This window comes from Polyodon spathula, chromosome 8, assembly GCF_017654505.1.
Source record: "Polyodon spathula isolate WHYD16114869_AA chromosome 8, ASM1765450v1, whole genome shotgun sequence".
Lineage (NCBI taxonomy): Eukaryota > Metazoa > Chordata > Actinopteri > Acipenseriformes > Polyodontidae > Polyodon > Polyodon spathula.
The window spans coordinates 8,366,175-8,381,252 of record NC_054541.1 but is presented as its reverse complement, the minus strand read 5'-3'; the positions used below and the strand labels follow the sequence as shown (position 1 = coordinate 8,381,252).

General features: G+C 35.8%; 1 protein-coding gene and 1 non-coding gene across 10 annotated transcripts; one reads left to right on the top strand and one right to left on the bottom strand.

Moving 5' to 3' along the window:
* Positions 1-418: 418 nt before the first annotated feature.
* On the top strand, positions 419-12,477 carry LOC121319302 (tumor protein D54-like). 9 transcript variants are annotated; one of them, XM_041256586.1, is made up of 10 exons: positions 419-657; positions 2,624-2,763; positions 3,286-3,434; positions 4,038-4,097; positions 7,182-7,229; positions 9,402-9,503; positions 10,615-10,641; positions 11,277-11,318; positions 11,834-11,882; positions 12,164-12,477. In XM_041256586.1, the coding sequence occupies exons 1-10, from the start codon at positions 639-641 to the stop codon at positions 12,248-12,250; spliced, it is 723 nt and encodes a 240-aa protein (XP_041112520.1). In that variant the 5' UTR covers positions 419-638; the 3' UTR covers positions 12,251-12,477. The 9 variants fall into 9 exon arrangements, with proteins under 9 accessions (XP_041112520.1, XP_041112521.1, XP_041112523.1 ...); XM_041256587.1 differs by having other exon boundaries at positions 420-657; positions 2,651-2,763; XM_041256589.1 differs by lacking the exon at positions 4,038-4,097 and having other exon boundaries at positions 420-657.
* A 2,132-nt stretch (positions 12,478-14,609) lies between these two features.
* trnae-cuc lies at positions 14,610-14,681 on the bottom strand. Its single transcript has one exon. It is a non-coding gene; the product is annotated as a tRNA-Glu (tRNA).
* Positions 14,682-15,078: the final 397 nt, after the last annotated feature.

Sequence of the window (15,078 nt, the reverse complement as noted above, 5' to 3'; positions counted from 1 at the left end):
TTAATAAATATAATGTAGACTGGCAACAAATGTCAGAGGTACCCCCCCCCCCCCCCCCACCCCCCTTCCCCCTCGTATTAAATTTTACTGAGCATGATGAGTCAAGAAATGGCATCCTTTATTGGTGTGATCAACTGAAGAACAGGTCCTGGTTTGCACTGGTGACCCGAGAGCTACTTGTATTTGTGGAATAAATATGTTATCTGTAAAACATTCCCACCTCCCGAACAATCTGCGCAACTTGGTTTCCATGGAAACATCCAAGCGGTGAGCGCAATTTGATTACTCGGAGATTCCAACAGTTCACGCTTTAATTCATGCATGGTGGCAAGATTAAACATAAAATATTTCTACCAAAATACCAAAAAAAAAACCTTGCAGGTGGAATGTAAAATTGCAATGACGTCTTTGTCCAGCGCCGGATGTAGGATGTTTAAGGCTGGTCAAGCTGAACGGAGTCGTTTTCGTAGTGCAGCGGTGTCTCTCTGGGGTTTTTTGTTGTTGTTGTTGTAGATTCCGATGTTAAGAGGAGCTAGTTTGCATTTCGAAAAAGCTCGATAAAACATAAAGCAGTGGTAATATTTTTTACACGCAACGTCGACATCGAAAGACCAGGCACTGTTTAGAATTGTGACAACATGGAGTCTGCAAATCAAGGTATTTTCTCTTCGCCTGTTGTCATGAGTGGGAACGACACGAGTGTCGAGTCCTAGGGAGACAGGGCCCGAGGTTTGTCCCAGAAATAAAAGTGAAGGGAGGGGGGTGGGACTATAATGGACACATACATGTAAAACAATACATACTACAGTTGTGCAACTATATCGTTAAATAGGGCACTTTTTATTTACAATTTTAGCAGATGTACCAGTAAATAATGTGACCGCCCTGTACTGGGGGAGTTTTCTTTTTGTTTACGTTTTTTCTTAGACTACTAGATTTGGTATATAGTCAATATCTTGTAATCAATAAGATTTTATTTAGTGACCGTACAGTCTGATATATACAAACCATGTACCGATTTTAAAATACTACTTGCTTAAGAAATGTTGATTTCACTATGTTGTGACACGTATATCCGGTGATTAAAAAGAAGGAAAAAAAGTTGTTTTCTTATTTCTATTTAGTCAAAACCCACCGAATTACATTGTACCGTTATATTCTTATTCCTAGCTCTTATTTTACACATGGTACAATATATTAATCTGTTAAAACGCTATACTAATAACTTAAATATTATGGATTTGAACTGGTTAGTGCCAAGGAAGATGCATCATGTGTTAGACACTAAATTTTCAGTGCATCCATGTTTCTGGGGTTAATACAACAAAACACCTTACTTAATAACGTGTCAGTGGGACGGGATAAAAGGTTGGGCTGTTATTTATTCAGTCATATTAGTATAAAATCACATTGTCATTGATTTTCTTGGCTTTAAATGTAATAATTTAGAACGGCGTGACAGGGAGATGATACCACTCCCATTTTCATTACATTTAAGGGGATGATGTTTGCCACTGCTATAAAGAAGTATTGGTGGTTTGTCAGCAGTAACATGGTTTCCATATCTGGGGAAATAATTCTCCAGACTTCTGTTATTCCCGTGCGCACTGTGTGGAAAGACAACAAATGTAATTTCTTATTACTGTAGATTCATCACTCTTTCAAAAACTGCACCAAAGGATTAAAATATTTCTAAGACAACCTGCAAAACAGTGTGTAGGAACTAGCTGACCATTTTCCCTTCAACCCAATATGTATTGTACTTGTAGGCAGTAACATGTCTTACAGCACTGTAACGTATTCCATTTAAATAGTTTAAAGTATCACTGTAATATTCACTGATGTTCTGTTCCAGTCAAACTTCCTCCTTAAAATTAATTTTCTTGATGTATTTCAGAGCTGCTGAAACAAAGAGGAAGTGCACTGCTAGTTACAGTAGTAATTACATTGTCTTCTAAAGTATAATCAGTGTCAAACAAATGTTTGACAACAAATTGTCATCTTCTGTGATTTTTAATTTTAAGTTTTTTTTAAATTAATTTAATTGGGGACTGGAACCATTCCTAGCACTCAGATAAAATCCAGAGTATCCAGACAAATGATGCTTTTAAATAAGCTAATTCTGTATGAATATTGATTTTTAACAAAAAATGATCAAGTGTTGAGGTAATGCTATCTTGCATTTCACTGTAGTGCTTAAATACTGTAATGAAGTATATTTGGCCATTCTTTATTTTTCTGTTCTACAAAAATCAATAAAGACTGACATTAACTAGAGTCTGATTTGTTTATTGATTTTTTAATTTTTTTATTTTTATGTCTGATTACAATGCAGTGTATTGGATTACTTGATCAGTACAACTATATTTTGTATGTATGGCCTACTCTAATAGGAGGTTCTGGAAATTGCATTTCTGTTTGTGTGTGGAAAGTTTCTGAAATAAAAAAAAAATAAAAAAAAAAAACACCCCAAAACAGTTTGTGCTGAATGTGCCCCGAGAGGACAGCCGTGTGTGTTTGTAAATAGAAAGGCATAGCTTCTTGTTTCAAGTGAGATGCAGCTGTGTGCACCAACCATGCACAATGGCTAAACTGTTGATGCTTGTGCTTGTACTGATGACAGATATCAACCTCAACTCTCCCAATAAAGGGCTTGTGTCGGACAGCTTGATAGACGTGCCAGTACCAGGTGCCACAGGTACCACAGTGCCAGTAGGCTTGACCGAAGAAGAGTCAGAGGAATTAAAGAATGAGCTGACCAAGGTAAATGATTTAAGAAACATGATGCAAATATCCACAAAAAATATAATATTAACTTTTTTCTCAACTCCTAAAATGTAAAGTTGTTTACAATATAGCTTTATTACAATATAGTGTATTTCAAATTTAAGTTTCAGAAAGTGATAATTTAAATATATAAATTGGACTGTTGCAATTTCTTGTTTTTTGTTGCATCTGAGCTATAGTATGCATGATAACCTTTCTTAAAAATGACTTATGCTTCTTAGTTTTGTCTGTTTCTACAGACACCGTAGTCTTTATAAGCACAATTCCTTTTCAATTGTTGTCCTTTAATATTTTTATTGTGTAGACTAGGAGACAAATATTTCACCCTTTACCTCAGCGTTGTGGGCATTGTCTATTTCCTTAGGGAAACTGAGATCACTAAACTGACTCATTCTGTATCTAACATCTGGCAGTTCTGACGGGTGAGAGAATTCTATTACAGCTGTTGTGTGCTAACTGCTTTGCTGAACAACAGGGGATTTAATTGATCTCTCCCAGGTGGAGGATGAGATTGTCACCCTGCGTCAGGTGCTCGCTGCCAAAGAGAAAACTGCTTACGAACTCAAAAGAAAACTGGGACTCACTCCACTGAACGAATTGAAACAAAACTTCACCAAAGGCTGGCAAGATGTTCAGACGTCCTCGGCGTAAGTATCTGATGAGCAGAGCAACAGTGAGCTCATTTACTTAGATGTCCTGTTGGTGTGCTTAATTCTGTAAGGTCCATAGAAAGTAAACATTAGATTTTGTACAGGCCCAATGGTTTCCAAGGTATTCTGCCACTCCAACTGTCCATCTAAAGCAACCCATGTCATTTGAAGTGCGATGTTCTGCCAGTGTATATGTATGTGTATATGAGAGTGGGGACCTCGGACACTATCAATGAGCTCTCTAGTCCTGTAGCTATTTATTTGCATGTCAGTTGAAGACCTTAGTCTAGTGCAGGGGTCTTCAGACCTGGTCCTGGAGAGCTACTGGATCTTCTGGTTTTCATTTCAACTGAGCTCTCACTTACTTAATTGCACTAAATTACTGGCCTAATTAGTCAAGATTAACAGGTGTTTTAGATCTGTAGCCATTGATGATGTAAAGACACCTAGAAAACCTGCAGGATTGGGGCTCTCATTTAATGGGGGTGTAGAATGTCTGTGAAACATGTTCTGTATGATCCTCACCCAGTTTTAAGATGCTTGTCAACTAAAACTACCACAAGAGAGTAGTGTTCTTATTAACAAGACCTCTGTTTTTAGCTATGTGAAAACCACCGAGAAACTCGGAGAGTGGAATGAGAAAGTTACCGGTTCTGATTTGTGAGTCCCTTGCACAACTAAATTGTTGCTGAATTTCAATCTGCTCTTTCTGTGCTTTTCATATTTCTGCTAAAACTAAAGGCTGCAGGGGGCTTTGCTAAATTGTGAGACCTGTGCATGGCAGTGCAGTTGGGAAACCAAGATATGAAAGCTTTTTAGAAACGAAAAACACACTACATTTCTCAGGCGTGGAAGGGGGTAATTCAATTTTTTTTTTTTTTGTAAAATGAATGTCTAAAATATTTGCAGCATGACTTAGAATGTATGTCTTTGTTTATGATTTCATAAGTGATTTTTACTGCAGGTCTCACACTCATCAAAACCCTATAGAACAGACCGAAGTAACAGTGCTGACTGAACCGAGACTAACCCTGAGTCTGCAGTATTTAATCAACTGTGTTGCTGGGCACAAAAATACTTGCAGGCTTCTTTTGAGAGCTGTTTGTCTTGTGTTGCTGTGCATGTTGTGCAAAGATTTACTTTCAGTTGAATTTTGTAGTTACTGGTCACTGTTAATTCTACAACGCTAGAAAAAATAACACATGTAATGCTAAAAAATAAGTTGCAAAGCAAACACAGAATCAATGCACCAGTAGCTTACACAATTCTAATTTTGTACTAAACACCCCAAACTGAAACCAAAATGTCACAGGACTTTATGGTTTTCTGTTGCTGTGTCAAGATTCTATTTACCCCCCCCCCCCCGAAAAAGAAAATCTGCATGGTTGGTGGAATCAGATTAGTAAGAAAACAGTCTACAAGTTATGTTTATTAGATGGTAAGCTTGCTATGGGGATCATTTTTAAGAGAAGCATGCTATGATGGGGGTTATTTTTCCAGAATTCAAAGCGAAAGCGGTGTCTTTCATGCATCTAATGTCTTTGCATGTTTGTGGATAATAATAGGTGTTTCTTGTGCTAGCAGGCTTTCATATGTGTCATGCAGGGCCGTGCTGCTGTGGCAGTATTAAAGGATTAAACGTTTTCCTAAAGAATTACAGATGTTGTATGTTAGTGTAAACATGAGTTTTGAATTATTTGGTTGATTTGTATTAACCCATGACACTAGACAGGGTTTTTGTCATATGCTGTGATGTCCACTGTATTATTATTATTGTAAAAGAGCTATGATATGTAAGTAATGTTAACAGATCAGCATGTGTTAATTTGACATGGAATAGTGGAATAATAACTCCCATTATAAAGTTTATCAGCCCTTCCTGTGTTGAATGGAATGAGTTTTTTTAAGGAGCTTTTGTATTTCCTACATTGGGTGAAGGCCTAGGTTTTCTAACAGAGAACAAATGGTTTCATACCAGTGAGTGCTCATAAGCACAAGCATTTTATGTGTGTGTAATCACAAGCCTGAACATTCGAGAAGGCTTTTCCTGGTGGTAGACATTTTCTCATCTGAGAGTGGAGTGCATTTCGTCTTGCATTCTACGCATGGAAACATGGAAAATGGGGAGTAAAACAAGTCAACTTCCCTTCTGACAAATGTTTTTCTTTTATTAAAATATCAACAGGATTAAACAGTCATTCAAAGGTTCTGGATTTAAGACATTTTTTAGATAACCCAAGGTTTTTGAGAGGATGAAGGTACTAAACAGGAATACTACACCATTTTAACAAAATGTGCTTACAGACAAATTAAAACAGCTTGAGAAAATGTAATCGATTACTTGCTGAACCTGATTTTCTTAAATCAGTTTTTAAGGCGGCATCTTAATCAAAGTGTCGGCTTTGGCCTGTTCCCTTTCGCACTTGAACTAGTCTTTGTGTGCCTGCTGAATGTCGCTCGTTACTGTGCACTAAATGGTTTAAGTCTTAATCCATATCTTCAAATTTTAAAAATAGTATTTCTGTTTTTGCTTATGGGTGGTGTTGTAGTGGTATAATCTTGTTTATCCACAATAGCTCTATTTAATAATTCTATACAGGATTCTAGAGTAGAATTTGCTCTCTTGGATTGCCGTGAGATGTTTCATCTTGCTTTTGTTGATGCCCCAGAATCAGATCTCAAACCAGAAACACAAAAGTTGAAACACGTTTATGGCATTTTGTAAATTGCAACTTAACGTGCGATTGCTCTATAACCCAATATTAATATTTGCAAAGGGATTTTAAAATGTATATTGTTTTCTTCCCATTACAATTCATATTATTTTTTAAAGTTAAACAACGCTCTTCAGACGTTTACAGAATAAGCTCTTCATCTACAGTACAGGCTTTATCATTTGCATGCATTCTGTAGAAAGATAAAAGGTCGCCAAAAATACCAACATTTTAATTTTCTGTGTCTGTCCTCCATGTTTTATCATTTTACTCCATTGTACTACCCCCCCCCCCAACCCCCCCCCCCCCCCCCCCCCCCCCCCCCGCTTAATTTCAAAGTTATTTGTGTTTTTAATCATGTTTTTATTTTGTTGCATAGGCTTCAGAATGTCTGCTTCCTCGACTGTATGAATCGCCACTTTCTAAATACACACTATTGGCTCTTGTATCATTGTAATGTAACTCATTTGATATTAAGTGGAGGGACAGGGGACGTCTCCAGTAAACAGTAATGAAGCTCACCTTCATTATTGATTTTTAAGTACTGGATTTAGAGTTGGATAGTCAGTATAAACCTGCACAATGTTCCCAAAATAACTCTCTTTTGAACATAATCTAGTCATTCTAAAAAGAAACTTGGGTAGAATAAACTATTTACAGACATTTGTAATACTGCTGAGAAGCCCCTTTGTATTGTCATGCAAATTCATGTTATTTGATGCTGCTTTTATTACAAATAAACTTAGATTGCCTAGTTGTTCTTCATTCGTCATCATCAGGTGCATTAAAAAAAATCAAGGTCCTGTTATAAGTGACTGCAGGAGCAATTGTTGATCCCTAGACTCTGAGTCGCTGTGCATAAAACACCTGCTAAATGACTAATTAATAATTCACCTGAGGTTAACTGCTGTTCCTAATCACATTTATGTTGCAGGTTCAGGAGGCTGCTTCTTTATGTATTGCATTGTGTTAAACTGCAGCTGTTTTTCTAAGGTCTCTTTCAATTTACTGTTACACTGTATGTTTATAGATATCTGTCAGCGAGTGCCACTTTGGAGGACTTAACCCAATCAGAAGCGTGAGTTTTTGTTTTTGCTAAAAAAGAAAAAAAAACAACCTTTTAAATATGGCAGGGATTCAGCTTTTTGTGGGGGTATTAAATTACTTTTGAAAGAAAACAAAGCTCTTTGTACAGTCAGCATGTATTTGACCTGTAGCCGTCCCTCTGGCCCTGTTATCCTTTCTGTGTCTTAATGTTTATGATCTTTTTTTAATTTAAGTTTAGTGTGCCCAAGTGAATAAAGGCTGGGTCATAGAGGGTTAGGCTTTTGTGGTTATACAGTTTCTAAATGAAGATTTAGTCACCTAGTATAAAACCCACTTTTTAACCGCTTTTAACATGTGAAGATGTCTTTGCTGTTATTTTCAATACATGTAGAAGGGGTACCTATAAGATGGGAACTCTAAAAATTCATTTCAATAAAGTCATTTACATTTTGGCTTATAGTTAAAAAAAAATTACAAGCACATTTTTTAAATCTTACATTTAATTTTCCTTTTACAAATAAAATGTATTTGATAGTAAAAATGCTGAAAGTGTGGAGCGCACATGAGTCTGTACAATAAGCAGTTTGGTGTGATTTTGGTACAAACAATTATTATTATTTTATTTTTTTGACAACACGACTAATGAAGAGTGCAATAGCAAGACATTTCTGTACAAATAAGATATACACATAAAGGAATAATAAAAGAAAGCAGGTCATCATTACGCCGGACAGTTGGGTTTCAAGTGCATTTTGGGTGTACTCTGGTGGTGGCTTGGGCTTTTCAGGTGTGCTGCTGTTCTGTAAGAACATGATAATGGCCATGTAGTAAAATGCAATTATGAAATGTAACATGCCAAAGCTTATATCGATACCTGTATTTGTAATTGCATTAGCTGTATGTCTTGGGTGTGATCTTGTATTTGTACATCACTAACTGCCTGCTGTTTACTTGCCTTCAAAAGTTAAGCTATATTTTGTATTTAAGTGTGTTTGTGTGTGTCAGACATTCTTGTTTGCTATCTCTCCTGGCTATCAAGCCGTTGGAATTTCAGACTATGTATTTTCCTGTAAGATGAGGCTTACACTGCAAAACAACTTGATTTTAAAATAATTTCAAAGTTATTTGTGCCTGTTTCTACTAGCTCCTAAACAAAGACTAGCTTCAACCAGCCTGTGGTGAAACGTGTGTAACTTATTCCTGTTAAAGTTCCTTAAGTGTCATGCTGGCAGTGTACCACGCCCTTGTGAGTTTAGCAGTCACAAATAAACCATGCCCTGCAGAGACTTGAAAAGAAGTTCTGAGTTGCCTGTAAGAAGCCATTATGAAGTTAGCAGCCTTATAGCTAGTTTGTGTTTCTAGTTTAACACATTCTGTGATTTGGCATTTCACCTTTTATACTTTTCATTACATTAAACTTGTTTGATTTCTGTGCTCCGAGGCACTGTAGGGGTGTCAATTTTTCATAATCTATTAGTGAATCATGACACTGTTTAGATGATGCATCATATTGCAGTAGAGGCAGGTCTATATCATTTGTATTGTGATACTAGACCAAAAGCACAATTTTGCTCATTGCAGTTCATCTTGTGGTTCTCGTGAACTCTACATTTTTGTCTTTTAACATATCATACTATTTATCATACAAGTAACGCATCAGAACTATCACATGTATCATGCATATCGCGACATCCTGTACCCTGTCAGGACATTCTTGTATAGATAAGATTACTGCACACTGAAATCTTCAATAGCTCTTTTTTGGGGCTTCTGAATTGATCATTATAAAGTTCCTTTTGGATAGGATTGAAGAGCATAACGTAAAGAAAAGACATTTGTAAAAACATTTGAAATGAGAATTTAAAAAAAAAAAAAAAAAAAAAAGTTGATTTGCAGTTTGTTTAACCAGAGCTGTTAACATTTACACACTATTTCATTGTTTAAAACTGATATATTCATTTGGGTTTTTTTCTTGTTAATTTAAGGGCTTTACCAGCATTAATTGTTTAAAGGGGTTATGAAGTACATGCTTTTTTGCTGTGGCTTTGCAATGTTACTACTTCTCTTTGTCCTGGTGCTGTTTTGTAGCTAGACTAACCCTTTGTACTGAATTGTTCTGTTTGTAACGTGGTCAATAACAGTCTTCAGATGAAGAAAGGCATTGCTGCTTTTCTCACCAAACATATTTTCTTGGTTCCCGCAGATACAAGAAGACTCAGGAAACACTGTCTCAGGCAGGCCAGAAGACCTCTGCTGCTCTCACCACTGTGGGTTCTGTTATCACCAGGAAGTTTGGAGACATGAGGTATGGGTTTGGTTAAACACGTGTTTATCAGTAAAAGTCAACTAAAGAGATCTACAGCTGCTCTTGTTTGATCAGGCAAACCCTACTGTTACTGTGCCCTTCTCCCTCTTGCCACATAGTGTAACAAATACACTTTAACAATCACAAACTGCATTGTATATATTCCTGGTGTTCAGCAAATGCAGCTTTTAAATTAAGAAGGTATAGTGGAAGGTTTTTTATAATGTTCCTGTTTTATATATAGATCTGGATGTGCAGACAATGGGATACGCTATGGGTGACAATATATTTCTGCCTTTTTGAATTTAGATTGACTGAACAAAAAAAATCTTTTGGAGGCAAAATGTGTTTAATACAACCTGTCACACCTGGTAAATGGGAGGTGTTTCTGGTAACAGCGCGCTGCAGTGCTATTCCATACATACCACAAACTTTCAGACAGGGCATTTTCCTTTCCTTTCAGACTTTCTCTTCCTGCATTGTTTTTCCTCAAATTACTGTACCATTACATTTTTCACTTGGATAATATTGCAACATTATTTATCTGAGATTTATTATCTAAAATGATCGAGACCTTTTTCGACAATGCAAGAATAAAAATAATTGTCCTTAAACATGAAAATCCAATGAATTTTGATATTCTTTTCCACGTGAAAAACTAAAGTAAATTGTAGCAATGATGCCATTTTTTATATGCCTTTAACTATAATTGCTTTATTCCCTCTCTCTGCCTTAAAAAAGCATGTATTATATGGGATTATTTGTTTTAAGGAATATATTATAAAAAAATCAATTAATCACCCTAAAGAATACATAGGACTACAGGCACATATATCTACTATTTTCTCCACAAAGAGTATAGGAAAGGTTTATAGTCACTGCAAGCATTTACCTGATTTTTTTTTTCTTCAGCATAACAAGCAATATTAAAATCATTTCAAGCTCCTGTATTAAGCTTTGCTGTACTGATTTTTCTCTTCAAAGAACCAATCTGAAAATCAGTTTACTGGTGGTTGCTATGCATTCATTATTTTAATTTCTCATGTGTTTTATTAGATTATTTTTGCTTACCTTTTGTCCTTTTTGTTATTGCTGCCAATGGCTTCTTCAGAGCTCTTCCGTTCTCACAGTCATTTAGGTAAGACTGTCCAGTACTGTGCAGGGAACTAAGACCATACAAGTTACTTTATAATGCAATGTATCCGCAGTTGAAACACTCAATCAAAATATAAGACAAAACTTAGAGAAACGTATAACTCAAGCAGACATTGATGAATACACTAGCTGAAACAATCATCTACTTGACTTTGTATGCGGTAAATCTTACATTGTAAAACAGTGTGTGGCTTTAGAACAAGGTTACATGTATTTCCTTTACTTTGAGTTCTCTAAAACTACACATTTTATATTTAATTAATCTGTAGATCCAAATTCTTTGGTGGTGGGGGGGGGGGGTAAAAAGAAAATAGATAAGATTTGCGTTGGTGTAATGTGTAAGCAGGTGTAGTAGTGGCTCTCCATCTTGCCTACATCTCCTCTGCAAATGGTTTTAGATTGTGAGGAAAGGACTGTTTTGCTTTAAGTTTGCTGAAATATTAAAAAATTAACAACGTGGGTAGCGTTGCATTTGCTGCTTGCTTAATTTACCGCATTCTAGAATGCAGTTTATTTCACGGGATGCATTAGTTCCTTAATGCTTTGCTTCTTGTCCTTTAAACTTATATACTTGCTGTAACAACTGCTTCCTCTGTCTTCTTAATGCATTCCAAGTAGCAGTTACTCCATTCGCCAGTCGATAAGTATGCCTGCAATGAGGTAAAGTACAGCTGATAGAGATGCATTTCTGCAAAGAAACAAATGAATACGTAATCTTATGTATGTTGCACACTAATATTGTCATTGTACAGTCTTAGTATAATCAGTACACTGCACTGGTATCAGAATCATAAAGTAAGACTTTACAAATGTGTTGAATAGTGTCTCATTTAGAGATTTAGAGACAGGTTGACTGGTATGATAATGGAAACTTTGGAGAGGAAAAAAAAAGATTTATTTTGGAATGAGTTGGTTGAGTGTCGCTACTTCTGTATTTAAATTCTTAACATGAAACCTTTATATATTTAAGGCAAGTGGTCTATTGTATATAATCCATTACATTAGTCAAACCTGACCACTGTGATGAGTTGCCATCTACTGTATGTTCATATGTTAAATTACCTGGGAATAAACCACTGTTTTGTTTGACCCTTAGTGGTTGTTATAGGCAGGTTTGACTGTATTTGGGAAACGTCTTTGTAGGTCCATTAAAAAAAGCAGTTATTTTCTTTTAGGAACTCCCCATCGTTCAAGTCATTTGAAGACAAAGTTGGAACTATCAAGGTAAATCTCAATGAAATGAAAAATGTAGATAAATTAACTTATAAAAAAAAAACTTACAATAGGTGAGAATGGTGGAACAAACTGGCTGTAAATTCTAGTTGTCATTGCAAAAAAATTTAAAATTTAAATGAATGCAACCAGAATAAATAAATGCTGTTGCAGAAATATTTACAAGAAACCATGAATGCCACTGAGTGTGTAACCAAGGTCTGGAGGAATTGCATGAGTAATAAGGTTTGCATTTTCTCCACTCAGTATGTTTTAATCTGTGTTTCTCCTAGTCCAAAGTTGTGGGTGGCAGAGAGAATGGGGATGGCCTGCAGTCTCCCACTGAAATGAATCCTGCTAAGGATGGAGCTCCATTCTAGACTGGATGTCCAGCAGGACATACTCGATCACTGAAGCCCTTACACTTCACAACAGAGCAAGCCCCCACCCCCCAACACTGAAGCATGTGCATATATATATAATATAAATTTTCATTTGATGATGTAATTAGCCAGAAAAAAATAGGCTAATAACCATTTTGTATTAGAAATAATTTTACACAGCTTTGTATAATGATTTTACATAACATTTACCATTAAGCTGCCATTTGTATCACCCCTCCCCTCGAAGCTTTCTTTTTATATAATAGAGCCAAAAAAAAAAAATGGACTTTCATGCTCAATTGTTTGTATTTGAGATCTATCCTTTTTAAATTTTTTTTTTTTTTTTTTACACTTAGTACTCTGTGAAGCATCGCTTTGATGTATAAAGAGGTGAATGTGAAATCTGGTGCCTAATAGCCTTATATCAGTTTATGCTTTATCTGTTTAATTAAGGGAGAGCAGGTAGCTTCTGAGTGAATGTAGTTGAATTTTAAGCACTCTGGGTGGGTGGCAGGATAGATGGATTTATGGATGGAGGGACAAATTTTGGTAACCTAAATATGAATGCATGCTTTTATGCCATGTAATTGATAACTAACACATAGAGGATCACAGTAGCTTGAAACTTGCTTTTCGTCAACCAGTAAACATTACTCTACAAATATATAGTGTTTGTTGAGGCATAAGAAAGGCTGTTAAATCTATATGCTAGACCAACATTTACTAAAAACTAAGGTGGCATGCAGGCCCTATGAACAGATTATAATGCAATTTAGATGTTTTTAAGGGCTGGATTTTTTTTTTCTTTTTTTTGCCAGTATATGTTTGTTAGCACTGTCACTTTAAAAAAAGTAAAATAAATAATAATAATAATAATAAATAATGTAGAAAATGTAATGGGCAAATGTGAATGAATAGTTTCTTTTCACTAGTGATTTGTGCAAGGTTTTTTTTTCTAAAGGATCTTTCTAAATCTGTTATATTGTATTTGTAGGCAAGAATAGTTTATTAGATGCCCTAAGTTCCATTTTTATAGTTCCAGTTTTTCAGCATTATGCATTGCTGCCAGATTGTGTAAAATCTATAGTATGCAGATTTTCCTCATGCAACTAACACTAAGCCAACAGAGTGTAAGGCAAGTTTCTTGCTTTCATTGTTAGAGCTGCAAATATTAGGCTACAGAAATACAAATATATATATGTGCTAAGGGTGAAAATAATAAATATATATAAAACGTATAACCATTATAGGCCCACATGAGAAATTATTTTGTGCGAGTATAATTAGAAGACAAAGGGATCAGTTGCTATGATATGGTGGGTGGTGATGGAATTATCGTTCTCTTTTGAATATGTATGTTTTAAATGATCAATAAAGCATTCCTTTAAAACACTCCTGTTCCGTGTTACAATGTTTTCAGGGTTTGTTTTTATGAAGAATTTAGTCTGCAAAGCTATTGTTACATCACACAGCTTTATTTTAATTAAAAAAAAAAAAAAAAAAAAGAATCCATTCATTAATTGATCGAGTAGGACACGCACACGCACACGCACACGCACACGCACACGCACACGCACACACACGGATGAATCAAGTCTCCAGGTATTAAGGTTAGATATTTTGAACAGTAACAACATAAGTACAGTATAGCTAAGCTCACAGACAAGAATTTTATTTGAACTGTTTTATATTGTTGTGTAGTACAAACTACTGTCAGTAAGAAACCTTAAATATTGAAGTAGGTTAACATCAGGGCAGAATAATGACAACCCTACTGGCAATACTCTATTTAAAAAACACAATCATTACGGATTATTTTCACTGTGAAAAATACAAGCTTTATTCATGCTGGCTGGTATACGGGAATGTATAAAGCAATATTGTTTATATACTGGGCGCTTTTCAGTACAGAGGGCGGGTTCACGACAAATGCATAATGATGATAATATCACCACGCTGTGTCCAACGTAGTTCCAGAACGCCTGATCTATTATTTCTCTGGTGGTCTAGTGGTTACGATTCGGCGCTCTCACCGCCGTGCCCCTGTCGATTCCCGGTAAGGGAATTACTTATTACTTATTGTACACATTAAAAAAAAAAAAAAACATTTTACTATAGGTGGCGGTATTAGAATACGAAATCAATCCAACAGCAAACAGTTGTCAATTCCGCTGAAGACACAGCAGGGGCGTGCTGCAGTGTTAAATGAAAATAAACTATTCGTGTACAGTACTAGAAAGTTACTCCACTGCCTTTTAAAATGTAAGGCCTACTCACCTCATACTCATTACGATATTACAGTATTCTATTTACAATTCAGTTGTTTTTTTAACAGTCACTTAAAAAAAAACCGTCATTCCCTGACCGGGAATCGAACCCGGGCCGCGGCGGTGAGAGCGCCGAATCCTAACCACTAGACCACCAGGGAAGAAGTAATCTATTAAAATAGTTTGATTCTATTGAAAAATTGATAAAATATATTTTACTGCAAACTACCACATTTCTGTCGGTAAGAAGCCTAAGTTTGTTTGTTTGGTTGGTAAGCTTTATCTACTTTCATAATGAATTGAGTAAATTATACTTCAGTCGTTTCAGATTGTCTTTACAAACAGCAACGTGAAAACCAATGTTTTGTTTTGCCTGTTAAAATAAGCTGTGTATAATTTCCATTATTTTTAACTCTTGTAAGGTAATGCGACATCCTTTTAAGGAAGAATTAATGGCTTATCGTATAAAGGTGGTTGGAAAGTACAAACAGCTCTCATGTGGGCATGGCAACTATGTACCGCAGTCTCTCTTGTGAACTCGACCTGGCCTGCACAGCT

What these genes read in the sequence shown, in the direction of transcription:
- LOC121319302 (XM_041256586.1), top strand. An exon ending in TAAAGAATGAGCTGACCAAG is followed by an intron (nt 2,764 to 3,285) that starts GTAAATGATTTA and finishes GATCTCTCCCAG; the next exon opens with GTGGAGGATGAGATTGTCAC. An exon ending in CCGTTCTCACAGTCATTTAG is followed by an intron (nt 10,642 to 11,276) that starts GTAAGACTGTCC and finishes CATTCCAAGTAG; the next exon opens with CAGTTACTCCATTCGCCAGT.